We start from the raw sequence: 14,673 nt of genomic DNA on the forward strand, positions 1-14,673 counted from the left end.
AACCATAGAAAAACTACAGCACAGAAAAAGGCCTTTTGCCCTTCTTGGCTGTGCCGAACTATTTTCTGCCTAGTCCCACTGACCTACACCCTGACCATATCCCTCTGTACACCTTCCATCCATGTAGCTGTCCCATTTATTCTTAAATGTTAAAAAAGAAACCGCATTTACCACCTCGTCTGGCAGCTCATTGCACACTCGCACCACTCTCTGTGTGAAGAAGCCCCCCCCCCCAATGTTCTCTTTAAACTTTTCCCCCCCTCACTCTTAACCCGTGTCCTCTATTTTTTTCTCCCCTTGCCTCAGTGGAAAAAGGCTGCTGGCATTCACTTTGTCTATACCCATCATAATTTTATATACCTATCAAATCTCCCCTCATTCTTCTACGCTCCAGGGAATAAAGTCCTAACCTATTCAACATTTCTCTGTAATTGAGTTTCTTAAGTCCCGGGGACATCCTTGTAAAACTTCTCTGCACTCGTTCAACCTTATTAATATCCTTCCTGTAATTTGGTGACCAAAACTGAACACAATACTCCAGATTCGGCTTCACCAATGCCTTATACAACCTCATCATAACATTCCAGCTCTTATACTCAATATTTTGATTAAGAAAGGCCAATGTACCAAAAGCTCTCTTTATGACCCTATCTACCTGTGACGCCACTTTTAGGGAATTTTGTATCTGTATTCCCAGATCCCTGTGTTTTACTGCACTCTTCAGTGCCTTACCATTTACCCTGTATGTTCTACCTTGGTTTGTCCTTCCAAAGTGCAATGCCTGACTCTTGTCTGTATTAACCTCCATCTGCCAATATGGGTTAATCTTTAATGAGAACATTAAATGAGAGAAAACTTAAATTCCTGGGCCATGTAATCAGAAAGGGAGAAATACAATAATTTACACTACAAGGCCGTATGCCAGAAAAAAAGCGGAAGAAGAAAACAAAGAAGAAAATATGTGGACACTGTGAAAGAACTAACAGATCTAAATGTGCGAGATATCATTGACGCTGCGATATGGGTTCTAAACTGCAATATGGGTTTATTGAGGACAGAGGAACTATGAACGCAATTTCCACACTACGAATGCTTTCAGAAAGGGCAATTGAATATCAAAATGATGTATTTTTATGTTTTATTGATTTCACTAAAGCATTCGACGAAGTGTAACATGAAAAATTATTTCAAATTCTCAGTAAACTAAATATTGATGGAAGGGACCAACAACCGCTTCAAAATTTATATTGGAATCAAACGGCGGCAGTAAAAAATGATGATAATGTAAGCAGTTGGACTAAAATTCAAAGAGGAATTAGACAAGAATTCGTTGCCTCACCGGAATTATTTAATATATATAGTGAAATGATTCTCAGAGAAATAGAAGACCTAGATGGAATAAAAATTGTAGGCGTTAACATCAACAATATAAGATATGCAGATGATACCACCCTATAGCAAGTGCTGCAGAAGACCTACAAATCCTCCGAGACAAAGTAGTACAAACAAGTACAGATTTTAGTCTAACTATCAACTGTAAAAAAAACCAAATGTATTGTAATATCAATACAGCAGGATACTCCCAACTGATAATTGTACAGCGGTAACCAAGAGACTGAACAAAAGACCAGCTTTAATTGCCTTGGTAGCTTTATATCACAAGGTGCTAGAAGTGAAGTAGAAATAGAAAGAAGAATTGCCATTGCCAAAACCAACTTCCAAAAAATGAAACTCATTTTTACCAACAGACACATTTCTATGACAACAAGGCTTGGGCTACTAAAACGTTACATTTGGTGAATCTTGCTGTATGCTTACGAAACATGGACTATAACAGCAGAACTCCAAAGTAACTTAGATGCAACAGAAATGTGATTTCTTAGAAGAATGCTGAAAATATCATATAGAGATAGGGTAACTAATGAGACAGTACTCCAAATTGCCCATACAAAAAGATCTTTAATGAGAACATTAAAGGAGAGGAAACTTAACTTCCTGGGCCATGTCATCAGAAAGGGAGAAATAGAATACTTTACATTACAAGGCCTTATGCCAGGAAAACGCGGAAGAGGAAAGCAAAGAAGAAAATATGTGGACACTGTGTAAGAACTAACAGATCTAAATATGCGAGATATCATTGACGCTGCGAGGGATCGTTCGATGTGGAGAGCCATGAGCACCCAAGCGTGTAACGCGCAAGGCACCTGAAGAAGAAGAAGAATGCCAGAAGAGAGCGCAGCATCCGGGGGAAACCTATGCGATCACAGGGCGATCGTTTAAGCTCCACACGCCGGTGTCAGAATGGAATAGGGTCGCAGTCGCTGCGAGGCAGTGGTTTGACCTGCTCGGCCACCGTGCCGAACTGTCCGAATACGATTCTAAAGCACCTATTCGGAGCAAGGAGGCTGCGAATGAACGGCTAAGGATTTCCGGAGCGAAGGCAGTTTTAATACTCGGGGTAAAAGACAGGCAAGAATGCGCAGGCGCGTGACGTCAGCCAGTAGAGCAGGAAAAGTTTGAAAAGAAGACCACCATATCCAGCGGGCAGCGGAGTGAGAGGTAGCAGAGTGATAGGGCTTTGGCTCAACGGGCTTAGGCTGAAACAAGGCGAGGTAGGTTTGCCTGTGTTGATTATGGAAAGGAAGTAGTACGTGTGTGAGGCCGATTTTCTGTGCAGGGTGTCAGATGTAGGAGGTCCTGGAGTCTCCCAGCCTCCCGGTTGACCATATCTGCGCCTGGTGTGTCGAGCTGCAGCTCCTAAGGGACCGCGTAAGGGAACTGGAGATGCAGCACGATGACCTTCGTCTGGTCAGGGAGAGCGAGGAAGTGATAGAAAGGAGTTATAGGCAGGTGGTCACACTAAGGCCACGGGAGACAGACAAGTGGATAACAGTCAGGAGAGGGAAGGGGAAGAGTCAGGTTCTAGAGAGTACCCCTGTGGCTGTAACTCTTGACAATAAGTACTGCAGTTTGAGTACTGTTGGGGGGTGGGGCAGCCTACATGGGGGAAGCAACAGTGGCTGTGCCTCTGGTACAGAGCCCGGCCCTGTGGCTCACAAGAGTAAGGAATGGAAGAGGAAGGCAGCAGTGATAGGGGACTCTATAGATAGGGGGCCCGACAGGCGATTATGTGGACGCAGAAAAGAAACTCGGATGGTTGTTTGCCTACAAAGTGCCAGGGTCCGGGATGTTTCAGATCGCGTCCAAGATATCCTGCAGTGGAAGGGAGAACAGCCAGAGGTCATGGTACATATTGGTACCAACGACATAGGTCGGAAAACGGAAGAGATCCTGAAGAAAGATCACAGTGAGTTGATAAGCAGGACCGCAAAGGTCATAAACTCGGGATTACTGCCTGTGCCACGCGACAGTGAGTACAGGAATAGCATGAGCTGGAGGATTAATGCGTGGCTGAGGGATTGGAGCAGGCGGCAGGGATTCAGATTTCTGGATCATTGTGACCTCTTTTGGGGCAGATGTGACCTGTACAAAAAGGACGGGTTGCACTTGAATCCCAGAGGGACCAATATCCTGGCGGGGAGGTTTGCTAAAGCTACTGGGGAGAGTTTAAACTGGAATTGTTGGGGGCGGGATCCGAATTGAGGAGACTGGAGAAGAGGCGGTTGGCTCACAATTGGAGAAAGCTTGGAGACAGTGTGTGAGGGAGGATAGGTAGGTAATAGAGAAGGGACGCGCTCAGACGGACGGATTGAGATGTGTCTATTTCAACTCAAGGGGTATTGTGAACAAAGCGGATGAGCTTAGAGCGTGGATCGGTACTTGGAGCTATGATGTGATGGCCAATACAGAGACTTTGATAGCTCAGGGCCAAGAATAGTTACTTCAGATGCTGGGTTTTAGATGTTTCAGAAAGGACAGAGAGGGAGGCAACAGAGGTGGGGGCGTGGCACTGTTGATCAGAGATAGTGTCACAGCTGCAGAGAACGTGGACATCATGGAGGGATTGTCTACGGAGTCTCTGTGGGTAGAGGTTAGGAACAGGAAGGGGTCAATAACTTTACTGGGTGTTTTTATAGGCCGCCCAATAGTAACAGTGATATCGAAGAGCAAATAGGGAAAAAAATCCTAGGAAGGTGTAATAATAACAGAGTTGTCGTAATAGGAGATTTAATTTCCCAAATATCGATTAGCATCTCCCTAGAGCAAGGGGTTTAAATCGGGTGGAGTTTATTTGGTGTGTTCAGGAGGGTTTCTTGACACAATATGTCGATAAGCCTACAAGAGGAGAGACTGTACTTGATTTGGTATTGGGAAATGAACCTGGTCAGGTGTCAGATCTCTCAGTGGGAGAACATTTTGGAGATAGTGATCATAATTCTATTTCCTTTACAATAGCATTAAAGAGAGATAGGAACAGAAAAGTTAGAAAAGCGTTTAATTGGAGTAAAGGGAATTATGAAGGTGTCGGTCAGGAAAATGGAAGGTTAAGTTATAAACAGATGTTCTCAGGGAAAAGTACGGAAGAAATGTGGCAAATGTTCAGGGGATGTTTGTGTGGAGTTCTGCATAGGTATATTCCAATGAGACAATGAAGTTATGGTAGGGTACAGGAACCGTGGTGTACAAAGGCTGTAATAAATCTAGTCATAAAGAAAAGAAAAACTTACCAAAGGTTCAGAGATCTAGGTAATGTTAGAGATCTAGAAGATTATAAGGCTAACAGGAAGGAGCTTAAAAAGGAAATTAGGAGAGCCAAAAGGGGCCATGTGAAGGCCTTGGCGGGCAGGATTACGGAAAACCCCAAGGCATTTTGCAAATATGTGAAGAGCAAGAGGATAAGACGTGAAACAATAGGACCCATCAAGTGTGACAGTGGGAAAGTGTGTATGGAACCGGAGGAAATAGCAGCTGTACTTAATGAATACTTTACTTCGGTATTCACTATTGAAAAGGATCGTGGCGATTGTAGTGCTGACTTGCAGCAGACTGAAAAGCTTGAGCACGTACTTATTAAGATAGAGGATGTGCTGGAGCTTTTGTGCTGGAGCTTTTGGAAAGCATCAAGTTGGATAAGTCGCCGGGACCGGATGAGATATACCCCAGGCTACTGTGAGAGGCGAGGGAGGAGATTGCTGAGCCTCTAGCGATGATCTTTGAATCATCAATGGGGACAGGAGAGGTTCCGGAGGACTGGAGGGTTGAGGATGTTGTTCCTTTATTCAAGAAAGGGAGTAGAGATAGCTCAGGAAATCATAGACCAGTGAGTCTTACTTCATTGGTTGGTAAGTTGATGCAGAAGATCCTGAGAGGCAGGACTTATGAACATTTGGAGAGGTATAACATGATTGTGAATATTTAGCATGGCTTTGTCAAGGGCGGGTCGTGCTTCACGAGCCTGATTGAATTTTTTGAGGATTGGACTAAACACATTGATGAAGGAAGAGCAATAGATGTAGTGTATATGGATTTCAGCAAGTCATTTGATAAGGTGCCCCATGCAAGGCTTATTGAGAAAGTAAGGAGGCATGGGATCCAAGGGGACATTGATTCGTGGATCCAGAATCGGCTTGCCCACAGAAGGCAAAGAGTGGTTGTAGACGGCTCATATTCTGCATCGAGGTCGGTGACCAGTGTTGTGCCTCAGGGATCTGTTCTGGTACCCCTACTCCTTGTGATTTTTATAAATGACCTGGATGAGAAAGTGGAAGGACGGGTTAGTTAGTTTGCTGATGACACAAAGGTTGAAGGTATTGTGGATAGTGTGGAGGGCTGTCAGAGATTACAACGGGACATTGATAGGATGCAAAACTGGGCCGATAAGTGGAGATGGAGTTCAACCCAGATAAGTGTGAAGTGGTTCATTTTGGTAGGTCAAATATGATGGCAGAACATACATTAACGGTAAGACTCTTGGCAGTGGGGAGCATCAGAGGGATCTTGAGGTCCGAGCCCATAGGGCACTCAAAGCAGCTGCGCAGGTTGACTGTGTTTAAGAAGGCATACAGTGCATTGGCTTTCATTAATCGTGGAATTGAATTTAGGAGCCGAGAGGTAATATTGCAGCTATATAGGACTCTGGTCAGAGCCCACGTAGAGTACTGTGCTCAGTTCTGGTAGCCTCACTACAGGACGGATGTGGAAACCATAGAAAGGGTGCAGAGGAGATTTAAAAAGAATGTTGCCTGGATTGTGGAGCACGCCTTATGAAAACAGGTTGAGTGAACTTGGCCTTTTCTCCTTGGAGCGACGGAGAATGAAGGGTGACCTGATAGAGATGATGAGAGGCATTGATCGTGTGGATAGTCAGGGGCTTTTTCCCAGGGCTGAAATGGTTGCCACCAGAGGACACAGGTTTAAGGTGCTGGGGAGTAGGTACAGAGAAGATGTCAGGGGTAAGTTTTTTACGCAGAGAGTGGTGAGTGCGTGGAATGGACTGCCGGCAACGGTGGTGGAGGCGGAAAGGAAAGGGCCTGTTAAGAGACTTTTGGATAGGTACATGGAGCTTAGAAAAATAGAGAGCTATGGGTAAGACCAGTAATTTCTAAGGTAGGGACACGTTCAGCACAACTTTGAAGGCCGAAGAGCCTATATTGTGCTGTAGATTTTCTATGTTTCTATGTTTTTATTGCTCGACAAAGCAAATAGCCTCGTATATTATCACTCCCTCCCATTTTTTGTACTGAATCATATCAGATTAATGATTCCGTTGAAACTAAACTTTAAAATTCGGGAAAAAAACCTAAGACGTCAACGCGACTCTAATGTGTACATTATTAAACTTTCACTGTCTATCGCACTCCCATTAGGCCAGAGGCTACGTAGCATCCACGCCTGGACAAACAGACTCAAAAGCAGTTACCTCCCCCAAGCCATCAGACTGATCAACAGCTTCACTCATTAACCCGTCCCGCCACTCCAGGTTTCATAGCCAAACTGCTACATAGCAGATTACCACTTGCTAAGATTCACTTTGTCAGCTGATCGTCTTCTGTCAGAGTCACTTTCAGATACTCCGAGCATGTCATACGCCTTTTTCACAAGTTTTTCAACTTATATCCCCACTTTTATTGACCAATGGATTGGATCTGTAGGACTGCCTATTCAAAACACTGCCAAGGAACCCTGCCATTCACTGCCTAAATCTTGCTCTGGTAAGCAACCCCAGAATGCATCGGTTCCCAATTGTCTCAGTTCAGTTCCATCTGCCATTACTTGGTCCGCTTTCCCAGTTGGTTTAAATCGTACTGAAACCATAAATACCATACTTCATGCCCCACGGCACAAACAATGTTGGTGTCACTGTTTATACACGGTTTGGCTGCAAAACTTACCTCTTACCGAGACGGAAACCTTGTCGCTCCTCTTTCGCACATCCAGCACCACCGAAGATGCTTCGCAAAAGTAAGTTCCTGAGTTTTCTGGCGTCACGGTTCCCAAGTGCATTTCACGATGTTCTGAAATAGCATTCAGTGTCTCGATGTCTTTGTAGAAAGCGTATCTCAGAGGGAAGTTAGAATTGATCGTTTGGACAAAGCAATCCAGTGTTAATCGTTCCCCCTCCAATATTTCGGGAGCTTGTTCGATCCTCAGCACCGGCTTGGAAAACAGTTCTGTGAAGATATAAAGTACATTGACGCAGCATGCTTACTAACACAAACTGTAATTAGTAACAGACACGATAATGCTCAAAGACAGCCTCTATGCCGTTGTTAAAAGTTTCTTGATCGGATCTCTTCTACGAATATATGGACCCCTGATCACACAAGGTATCTTGGCATGGCCATTAATCCACTGTCTGACTGCACTGTACATTCTCTTATACTGTATCTCACTTCATTCTGCTTTCTGTTACGGCTTTTCCCTTTGTACTACCTCGATATACTTACGTAGCGAACTAATCTGTATGGTAGACATGCAAAACAAAGTTTTGCATTGTAACTCGGTACTTATGACAGTAATAAATCAATTGTTAATTAGAAGAAATGTTAATAGTGTAATACTTAATTAGTTGGGGAGAATTTTCAGCGGGAATTAGAGTCGCAGAGAAATACGGCCCTTCGGCTAGGCAAATCTATCAATCATCCATTAATCATTAATCCCAATCCTCGTTGAATGGCTACATTCTTATTTGTTGTTGTTCCTTTCCGCACCTTGTGGAGCATCGGGCGGCAAACTTATCGTTTCCTTAGCCTTTTTATCTGTTGTGTTTTTGTTTATTCGAGGCTAACTCGACACTCAACTCAGCACGGATGGAAGGCGGGCAGGAGCTGGCCGGATTCAAATCCAGAACCACTCGCCTAGAAGTCCGGTGTGGATGCCACTACACCACCGGTCACATACTTTTTTACCACTCCCCAAACCACGTCCCGGCCAATGCACAAATAATCAATATAGCAGTGACAATTCAGCCAAAATAAAATGTAATCCTCGTGAAGTGCGGGAAGAGAGTGTAGCAACCGGAGGAAATCTACGCACTCATAGGGCGGTCGCTCAATCTCCACACATACAGCTCCACAACAGGATGGTATAGGGTCATCGTCGCCGTCAGGCAGTGGGTCGACTAGCTGGGCTACAGTGCAAACAATCTAAGTATAATTCTAAACCAGCCGTTGTCGTCAAGACCAGCAGCATCGCATGTTATCTCGTCCTTTGTCCGCTAGCCAGTGCTTACCCGGGAAAAGTAACGGGAATCTGGGGGAGGGTAAAACTGAATCACAATAGGTTTCGATTAAATGGCTGCAACACATAAAGTAGCTCGAGGAACTCATTAGCTGAGACAGCGTTTATGGAAGGAAATGAGCAGTCGACGGAATGGGTCAAGTCTATTCATCGTAATAAATAGCTCCTGGATGCTTGGTGCCGAATGGCTGTCGCCACGTGACAATGGCCTTCGACCATCCTGTGACGACAGCTCTCTATCTCACACATTGATCGTTCAACCCACCCTAGGTCAAACTTGACCTTCAGCGAATAGTTCCCGCCCGGAGAAAAGCACGATGTGTCATGCTGTATCTTCGGCCGCGAGCACAGGATCATACAGACTCGGAATGGTTAAACAAAACTAATAATTTTCGTTAACAAAAGAGACAGAACAGAACAGTACAAATGGCATGGTCTTGGATAACTCAGAATAACTAGGTCAGAACTTCACTAGACAAGGATCAGGGCGACCATGCCAACGGGGGAATAACACTGCCCTTTGGATACGGCCCAGAACATGAAAGGATCTGTGCGGAGCTCAAGAAACCCCAGACGAATAGGCAAGCAAGAGATGCTGAAAATTCAATTAACATATACAAAACGGTATCGAACTGAAACGTCGAGTATACTTTTTTCCATAGATGCTGCCTGACTTGCTGAGTTCCTCCAGAATTTCGTGTGTGTTACCCAGACTAATAAGAAGCTAACAACTAACTATTCTAATAAAAGATCAAAGTCCAAGGATACTTAATTGGAGAGCTGCTCAGTCTCGGAGAATTAATTGGAAATCATCAAGGACAAGGGTTAACAATAACCCGAAAAACTCCGAAATTTTCAGATAATTATAAGTAATAAAACTAAGAACATACAAAAAAACAGCGAAAAAAGTCAGAAACCGCAGAATACTCTACCATCGACCCGAGGTCGTGACACGGATGTAAATGGTTTATGTATAGCTACTTGAATGGAAAGAAATGCACAACAAGCAACCACCTCCCCCACACACACCCCCACCCCCGCCCCACAGTCTCCAGAGGACCCTTCTCACAAATATATACATACCATTAACAACCACGTTCACTGCATTGGAATGTTTGCTGTCAATAATGCAACGATAATATCCACTATCCTTAAAGCCATTGACTTTCATTCTGTGCACCGTAATCTTATTGACCCCCGTCGAGGAATGAAACAGGATCCAATTTTTGGCAAATTTGACTTGGTATCTCCTACGTGAGTTTTTGCACCGGCAAGTCAGCTGCAGAGTTTCTCCCTCGAAAACTGAAGACCGGTCGACTTCAAGGACGATTTTACCGCCTAGTGGTGAGGAGGGTATTGCAAGATAATTTTTATTAAACGCTGTATTAGTACCCAACGGAGGCAGAGCAGAACTAAAGTAAAATCTAAGTTTCTGGCAAATATTTAGCGGCTGGTATATGAGTAGGTGCGGAGAAAAATGTGTCGTTACGAACATACGAACCGAGAGCATAGTGTAGGTGCGGAGAACATAGACCAGTATAACGCAGGCACCAACCCTTCGGCCCGTAGCGTCTATGCCGAACTTAGTTCCCAGTTAAACTAAATCTCATCTGCCTTACCATGATCCACATCCCTTTAGACTGTATATTTATATGCCTATCTAATAGCTTCGTTAAACCTACCTCCGTATTCGTTGCCACCTCCTCCACCATTGTTTCCATGCCAGGGACCCACCAGTAAGACAAAACATGTTGCGTTCCCATTTTATTTAGACTCACCGTTTATCATCTTTAATTCATGCCCTCAAGCATTTGACAAGTGGCTTTACGGCATCAGCGCTGAACTTCAGGGCGAGAGGTCCCGAGTTCGAATCCGGCCGGCTCCCTTGCACGCTCTCCATCTGTGCTGGTTTAAGAGCTGGTGATCTCTTAAATAAAAACTCACCGGGCAGAAGGCAATGGCAAACCACTGCTACATCTTGCCAAGTACACGATTTCGCAATATGTCAGAGCAGCGTGGAAGGAAATTGTCCGCCAACTGGAAAATGCCAGATGCGACATATCGACGACCCTAGAGATAAAGACTCCGACTATCCGCTCTATTTATGCCTCTGATAAATAGTTAACATCTTTCAGGTCGCTTTTTAGTCTCCACACTCCAGAAAGAAAGAAAAAGACAACAATACATATTTCTATAAACTTGTTTTTACATAATGAGTAAGTAATAAATATCAAGACTATGAGTTGAAGTGTCACTGAAAGTCATCAATAGTATGTGGGAACAGTTCAGTGATGGGCGAGTGATTCTCCACTCTGGTTCAATAGCCTGATGGTAGAGGAGATAATAACCGTTCCAGAACCAGATGGTGTTGATTCGATGATTGCTGTACCTTCTTCCTGATTGCAGCTGCAAGAAGAGAGCAGAGCGTAGATAGTATGGTCCTTAATAATTGATGATGCTTTCCTGTAACAGCGCTTTGGGAAGAGTTTAACCCATGATGGACAGGCTGTATGCGCTACTTTTTGTAGACTTTTCAGGTTCAAAGACATTCATGTTTCCATGCTAGGCCATGGTGCAACTCGTCAAAATACTGTTAGAGGGTACTCGTTATGTAAAAACAAGTTTATAGAAATATGTACTGTATTGTTGTCAAAGTTTTAAATGACATGGCGAATCTTCATAAACTTCTAAGAAAGTAAAGGCGCCGCTGTTCGTTCTTCGGAATAGCACTTGCATTCTGAACACTGGTACCATCCTCAGATGACAACACCGAGGAATTTAAAGTTGCTAACGCATTGCACCTCCAATTCTCTGATGAGAACTGACTCATGGGCCTCCGGCTTCCTCCTCCTGAAGTCAATAATCAGCTCCTTGATCTTGCTGACATTGAGTAAGAGGTTGTTGTTGAGACACCGCTCAAATAGATTCTCAATTGCGCTCCTCTCTGCTGATTAGTCACCACCTTTGATTCGGCCAAAGACTGTCGTGTCGTCAGAAAACTTCAATATGACATTGCAGCTGTGCTTAGTCTCACAGTCAAAAGTATTAAGCGAGTAGAGCAGGGGGCTAAACACACAGTCTGGTCTGGTGGTGCACCTGTGCTGATGGAGATTTTGCTCAATGTTACGTCCAAAGAAGGCAAACATGTCACACTCCTTCTATGCTATCTACGCTATCTAATTGCATGCTCAGTTTTAAGGAGCTATGTAATTGGATCCTTAGGCCTAGGCTCTGTGAACCTTCTGAGCATACAGGGCCCTGATTTATTTCCTCAATAAGGGACTGAAGATTACTCGCAAATTGGATTTCTATCTTGTTGGTCATAGGCTGGTTGGGCCGAGTGGTCTGCATAACTCCTTGGCTCTATGATTGTTAATGGTGCATAAAAGAACAAGATCAAACTTGAGACCAACCTGTAACAACAACGTTTTCGTCCTGTGAAACCCATTTCCACTGATGAGAGTTAAACTCACAGCGGTATCTTGCTGCGTCCGAAAGTTTCGCTGAGTTGATGACGTAAGTATTATGATACGTAAGTTTCGTGAACTGGTTATTTTTATACCACCGGTAGGGTGCATAAGGGTCTGGATTTAGATCGGACCATAAACACTTCAGGACAACCCGTTCTCCAGTAAACGCAGCTCTTGGTTGAATTTCCAAACGTAAAGTTACCTTGTGGTCTGCAAACAAAGAATAGAGATCATAGTAGAACACAGCACAGGGACAGGTTCTTCAGCTCAGCATATCTCCGCCAAATTAAACTAAACATATCACTCTGACCAACCCATCATTGCCTGCATGTCTAAGTGCCAAACTAAAAGCCTCTTGAATGCCATTAACTAGCATTAACTGAAATGCGAATAAATGCGATTGAGTATTGAAATTGCGTTATTAACTTGCAGTTGCATACGACGGTAGTGAGGTGCAATTTCTCAAATTGTGTTCAGCTTTAGTACCCTCATTTAGGAAAGCTAGCATTAAGTTGAAAAGAGGGCATAGAAAAAGTTACAAGGATGTTGCCAGGACTCCAGGGCTGTCAGTACCTCCAGTTGAACTCTGTCTTTTTATGTGGTTTCTCCCTAGCTGTCATTCTCTGGTTTTGTATTGCCATGTGCACTTGTTTGTTTTCATGACCCATGTGTTCCTGTCCCCGCTCCTACTCTACTCCGGCCCGTGTGATACTGATTACTCCGCCTCTCACTTCTTTACCATTATTACCTGTTTTGCTGCCACTTGTGTCTCTTTGGGCTCCACCTATCATCTGCCTCTCTGTTTATTGCTCAGTGTATTTTAATCCTGTGTTTTCGCCAATTTGTTGCCAGATGAGTTTGCCTGAGTCTTTCCAGCATTCGTATCTGAACTCCGTCCGTCTAAATATCGACTCTGCCTATCTCCCGATTCTGATTTATGCATCTTTTTGGATTTTTTTAATCTCCGCCTGAACTTTGACACCGATTTGTTGCCTCTCTGGATTTGCTGCTCAATAAATATCACAGTGCGCACAGTATTTAGTCCTGCGATTGGGTCCCTGCTTCAGCGCCCTGACAGTACGATCTGCCCAGAATGGATACAGCACACCCTGGTCATCTGAGTGGTACCCTGGAACAACAGGGAGTGATGCTGGGGAGACACCAGAACCAGCTGGAGTCCGTGTTCAAGGCAGTGGAGTCACTTTCTGCCGATTTTAACGAATCTTGGGGCCCAGACTCAGTCACTACAGCTGTTCTGGAGCGCCCACCAACATTCCGCGACTGCATCTTCCGCTTTGCCCTATGCGTTCTCGCTTACTTTTCCCGTCCAATAGCCCCGTCTGCCTCCTCCAGAAAAGTACTCAGTTGAGCCCGATACCTGCCAGTCTTTTCTTCCATAGTGCAACCTTATTTTGAATTACAACCAACAACAGTTCCGACTGATCGAGCCACGGTAGCCTACGGATTTCCGGACTTTTCTGCCATCCCTCCTGAAGACATGGACCTCAAGGCTGTGCTCAGCAATTCCCGGGCCGCCTCATCGTCGATATAATTGGGCCATTGAGCTCTTGTCTGGCACATCTCCCCTAAAGGCCCGCTTGTATTCCTTGTCCGTACCTGAAACAGAAGCCATGAGTAAGTGCATTCAAGACTCTCTGGCTGCAGGCATCATCCAGCATCCCTGCTGGTGCCAGTGTTTTCTCTGTTGGAAAGAAGGATGGCTCCTTGCGTCTATGCACTGATTACCGGGGCCTGAATGAAGTCACTGTTAAGAAACGCTATCCTCTTCCTCTCATGACCTCGGCATTTTAACCTCCACAAGGAGCCTCAGTTTTCGCCAAGCTTGATCTCCGTAACGGCTACCATCTTGTCCGCATCCGCGAAGGCTGAGAAATGTGAGTTTCATCGCAATGCAGTCTCCTTCCTGGGGTATGTAATTTCACGCAGTTCCATTCTGATGGACCAACGGAAGGTCAGGGCGGTGGTCGAATGGCGCCAACCTTCGACTTGTCGGGAGTTGCAACGCTTCTTGGGCTTCGCTAACTTCTATCGCCGCCTCATCAGAAATCACAGTACACTGGCTGCACCACTCACTGCTGTTACCTCATCTCCTGTCAGATTCTCCTGGTCCTCTGCTGCTGAAAAAGCATTCTCTGACCTGAAGCAAGGTTTCAACTCTACCCCCATCCTGATTCAACCCGACACCGACCGGCAGCTCATCGTGGAGTTTGATGCGTCTGACATTGGCATAGGAGCTGTTCTCTCTCAGCGCTCGGCCAAGGATGAGAAGGTACACCTCTGCGCCTTCTTCTCTCACCGCCTCACTCCCACGGAGCGGAATTACGCTGTCGGAAACTGGGAGCTGCTGGCTGTGAAGCTAGCTCTGGAGGAGTGGAGGCATTGGCTGAAGGTGCCATTCTTGGTCTGGATGGATCACAAGAATCTGGAATATATCCGTATGGCCAAGCGTCTTAATTCCCATCAAGCTCGTTGGTCTCCGTTTTTCTAAAGATTCAATTTTACTCTGTCTTTCCGCCCCAGTTCCAAGAATGGAAAACCTGAT

The 14,673-nt window shown here is 44.8% G+C and overlaps 1 protein-coding gene across 4 annotated transcripts in view; it reads right to left on the bottom strand.

The window, feature by feature from the left end:
- Positions 1-14,673, bottom strand: part of LOC140190212 (Fc receptor-like protein 5) — a 94,997-nt gene that overhangs the window by 37,704 nt on the left and 42,620 nt on the right. For 3 of the 4 annotated variants that reach the window (XM_072246759.1, XM_072246757.1, XM_072246758.1), the window contains 3 exons: positions 12,054-12,320; positions 9,724-9,978; positions 7,293-7,571 (listed from right to left, as the gene is read on the bottom strand). In XM_072246759.1, the coding sequence (XP_072102860.1) occupies positions 7,293-7,571; positions 9,724-9,978; positions 12,054-12,320 (801 nt within the window). The remainder of the gene's footprint in view (positions 1-7,292; positions 7,572-9,723; positions 9,979-12,053; positions 12,321-14,673) is intronic. The other variant, XM_072246760.1, reaches the window with a different exon arrangement.

This window comes from Mobula birostris, chromosome 29 (genome assembly GCF_030028105.1).
Source record: "Mobula birostris isolate sMobBir1 chromosome 29, sMobBir1.hap1, whole genome shotgun sequence".
Lineage (NCBI taxonomy): Eukaryota > Metazoa > Chordata > Chondrichthyes > Myliobatiformes > Myliobatidae > Mobula > Mobula birostris.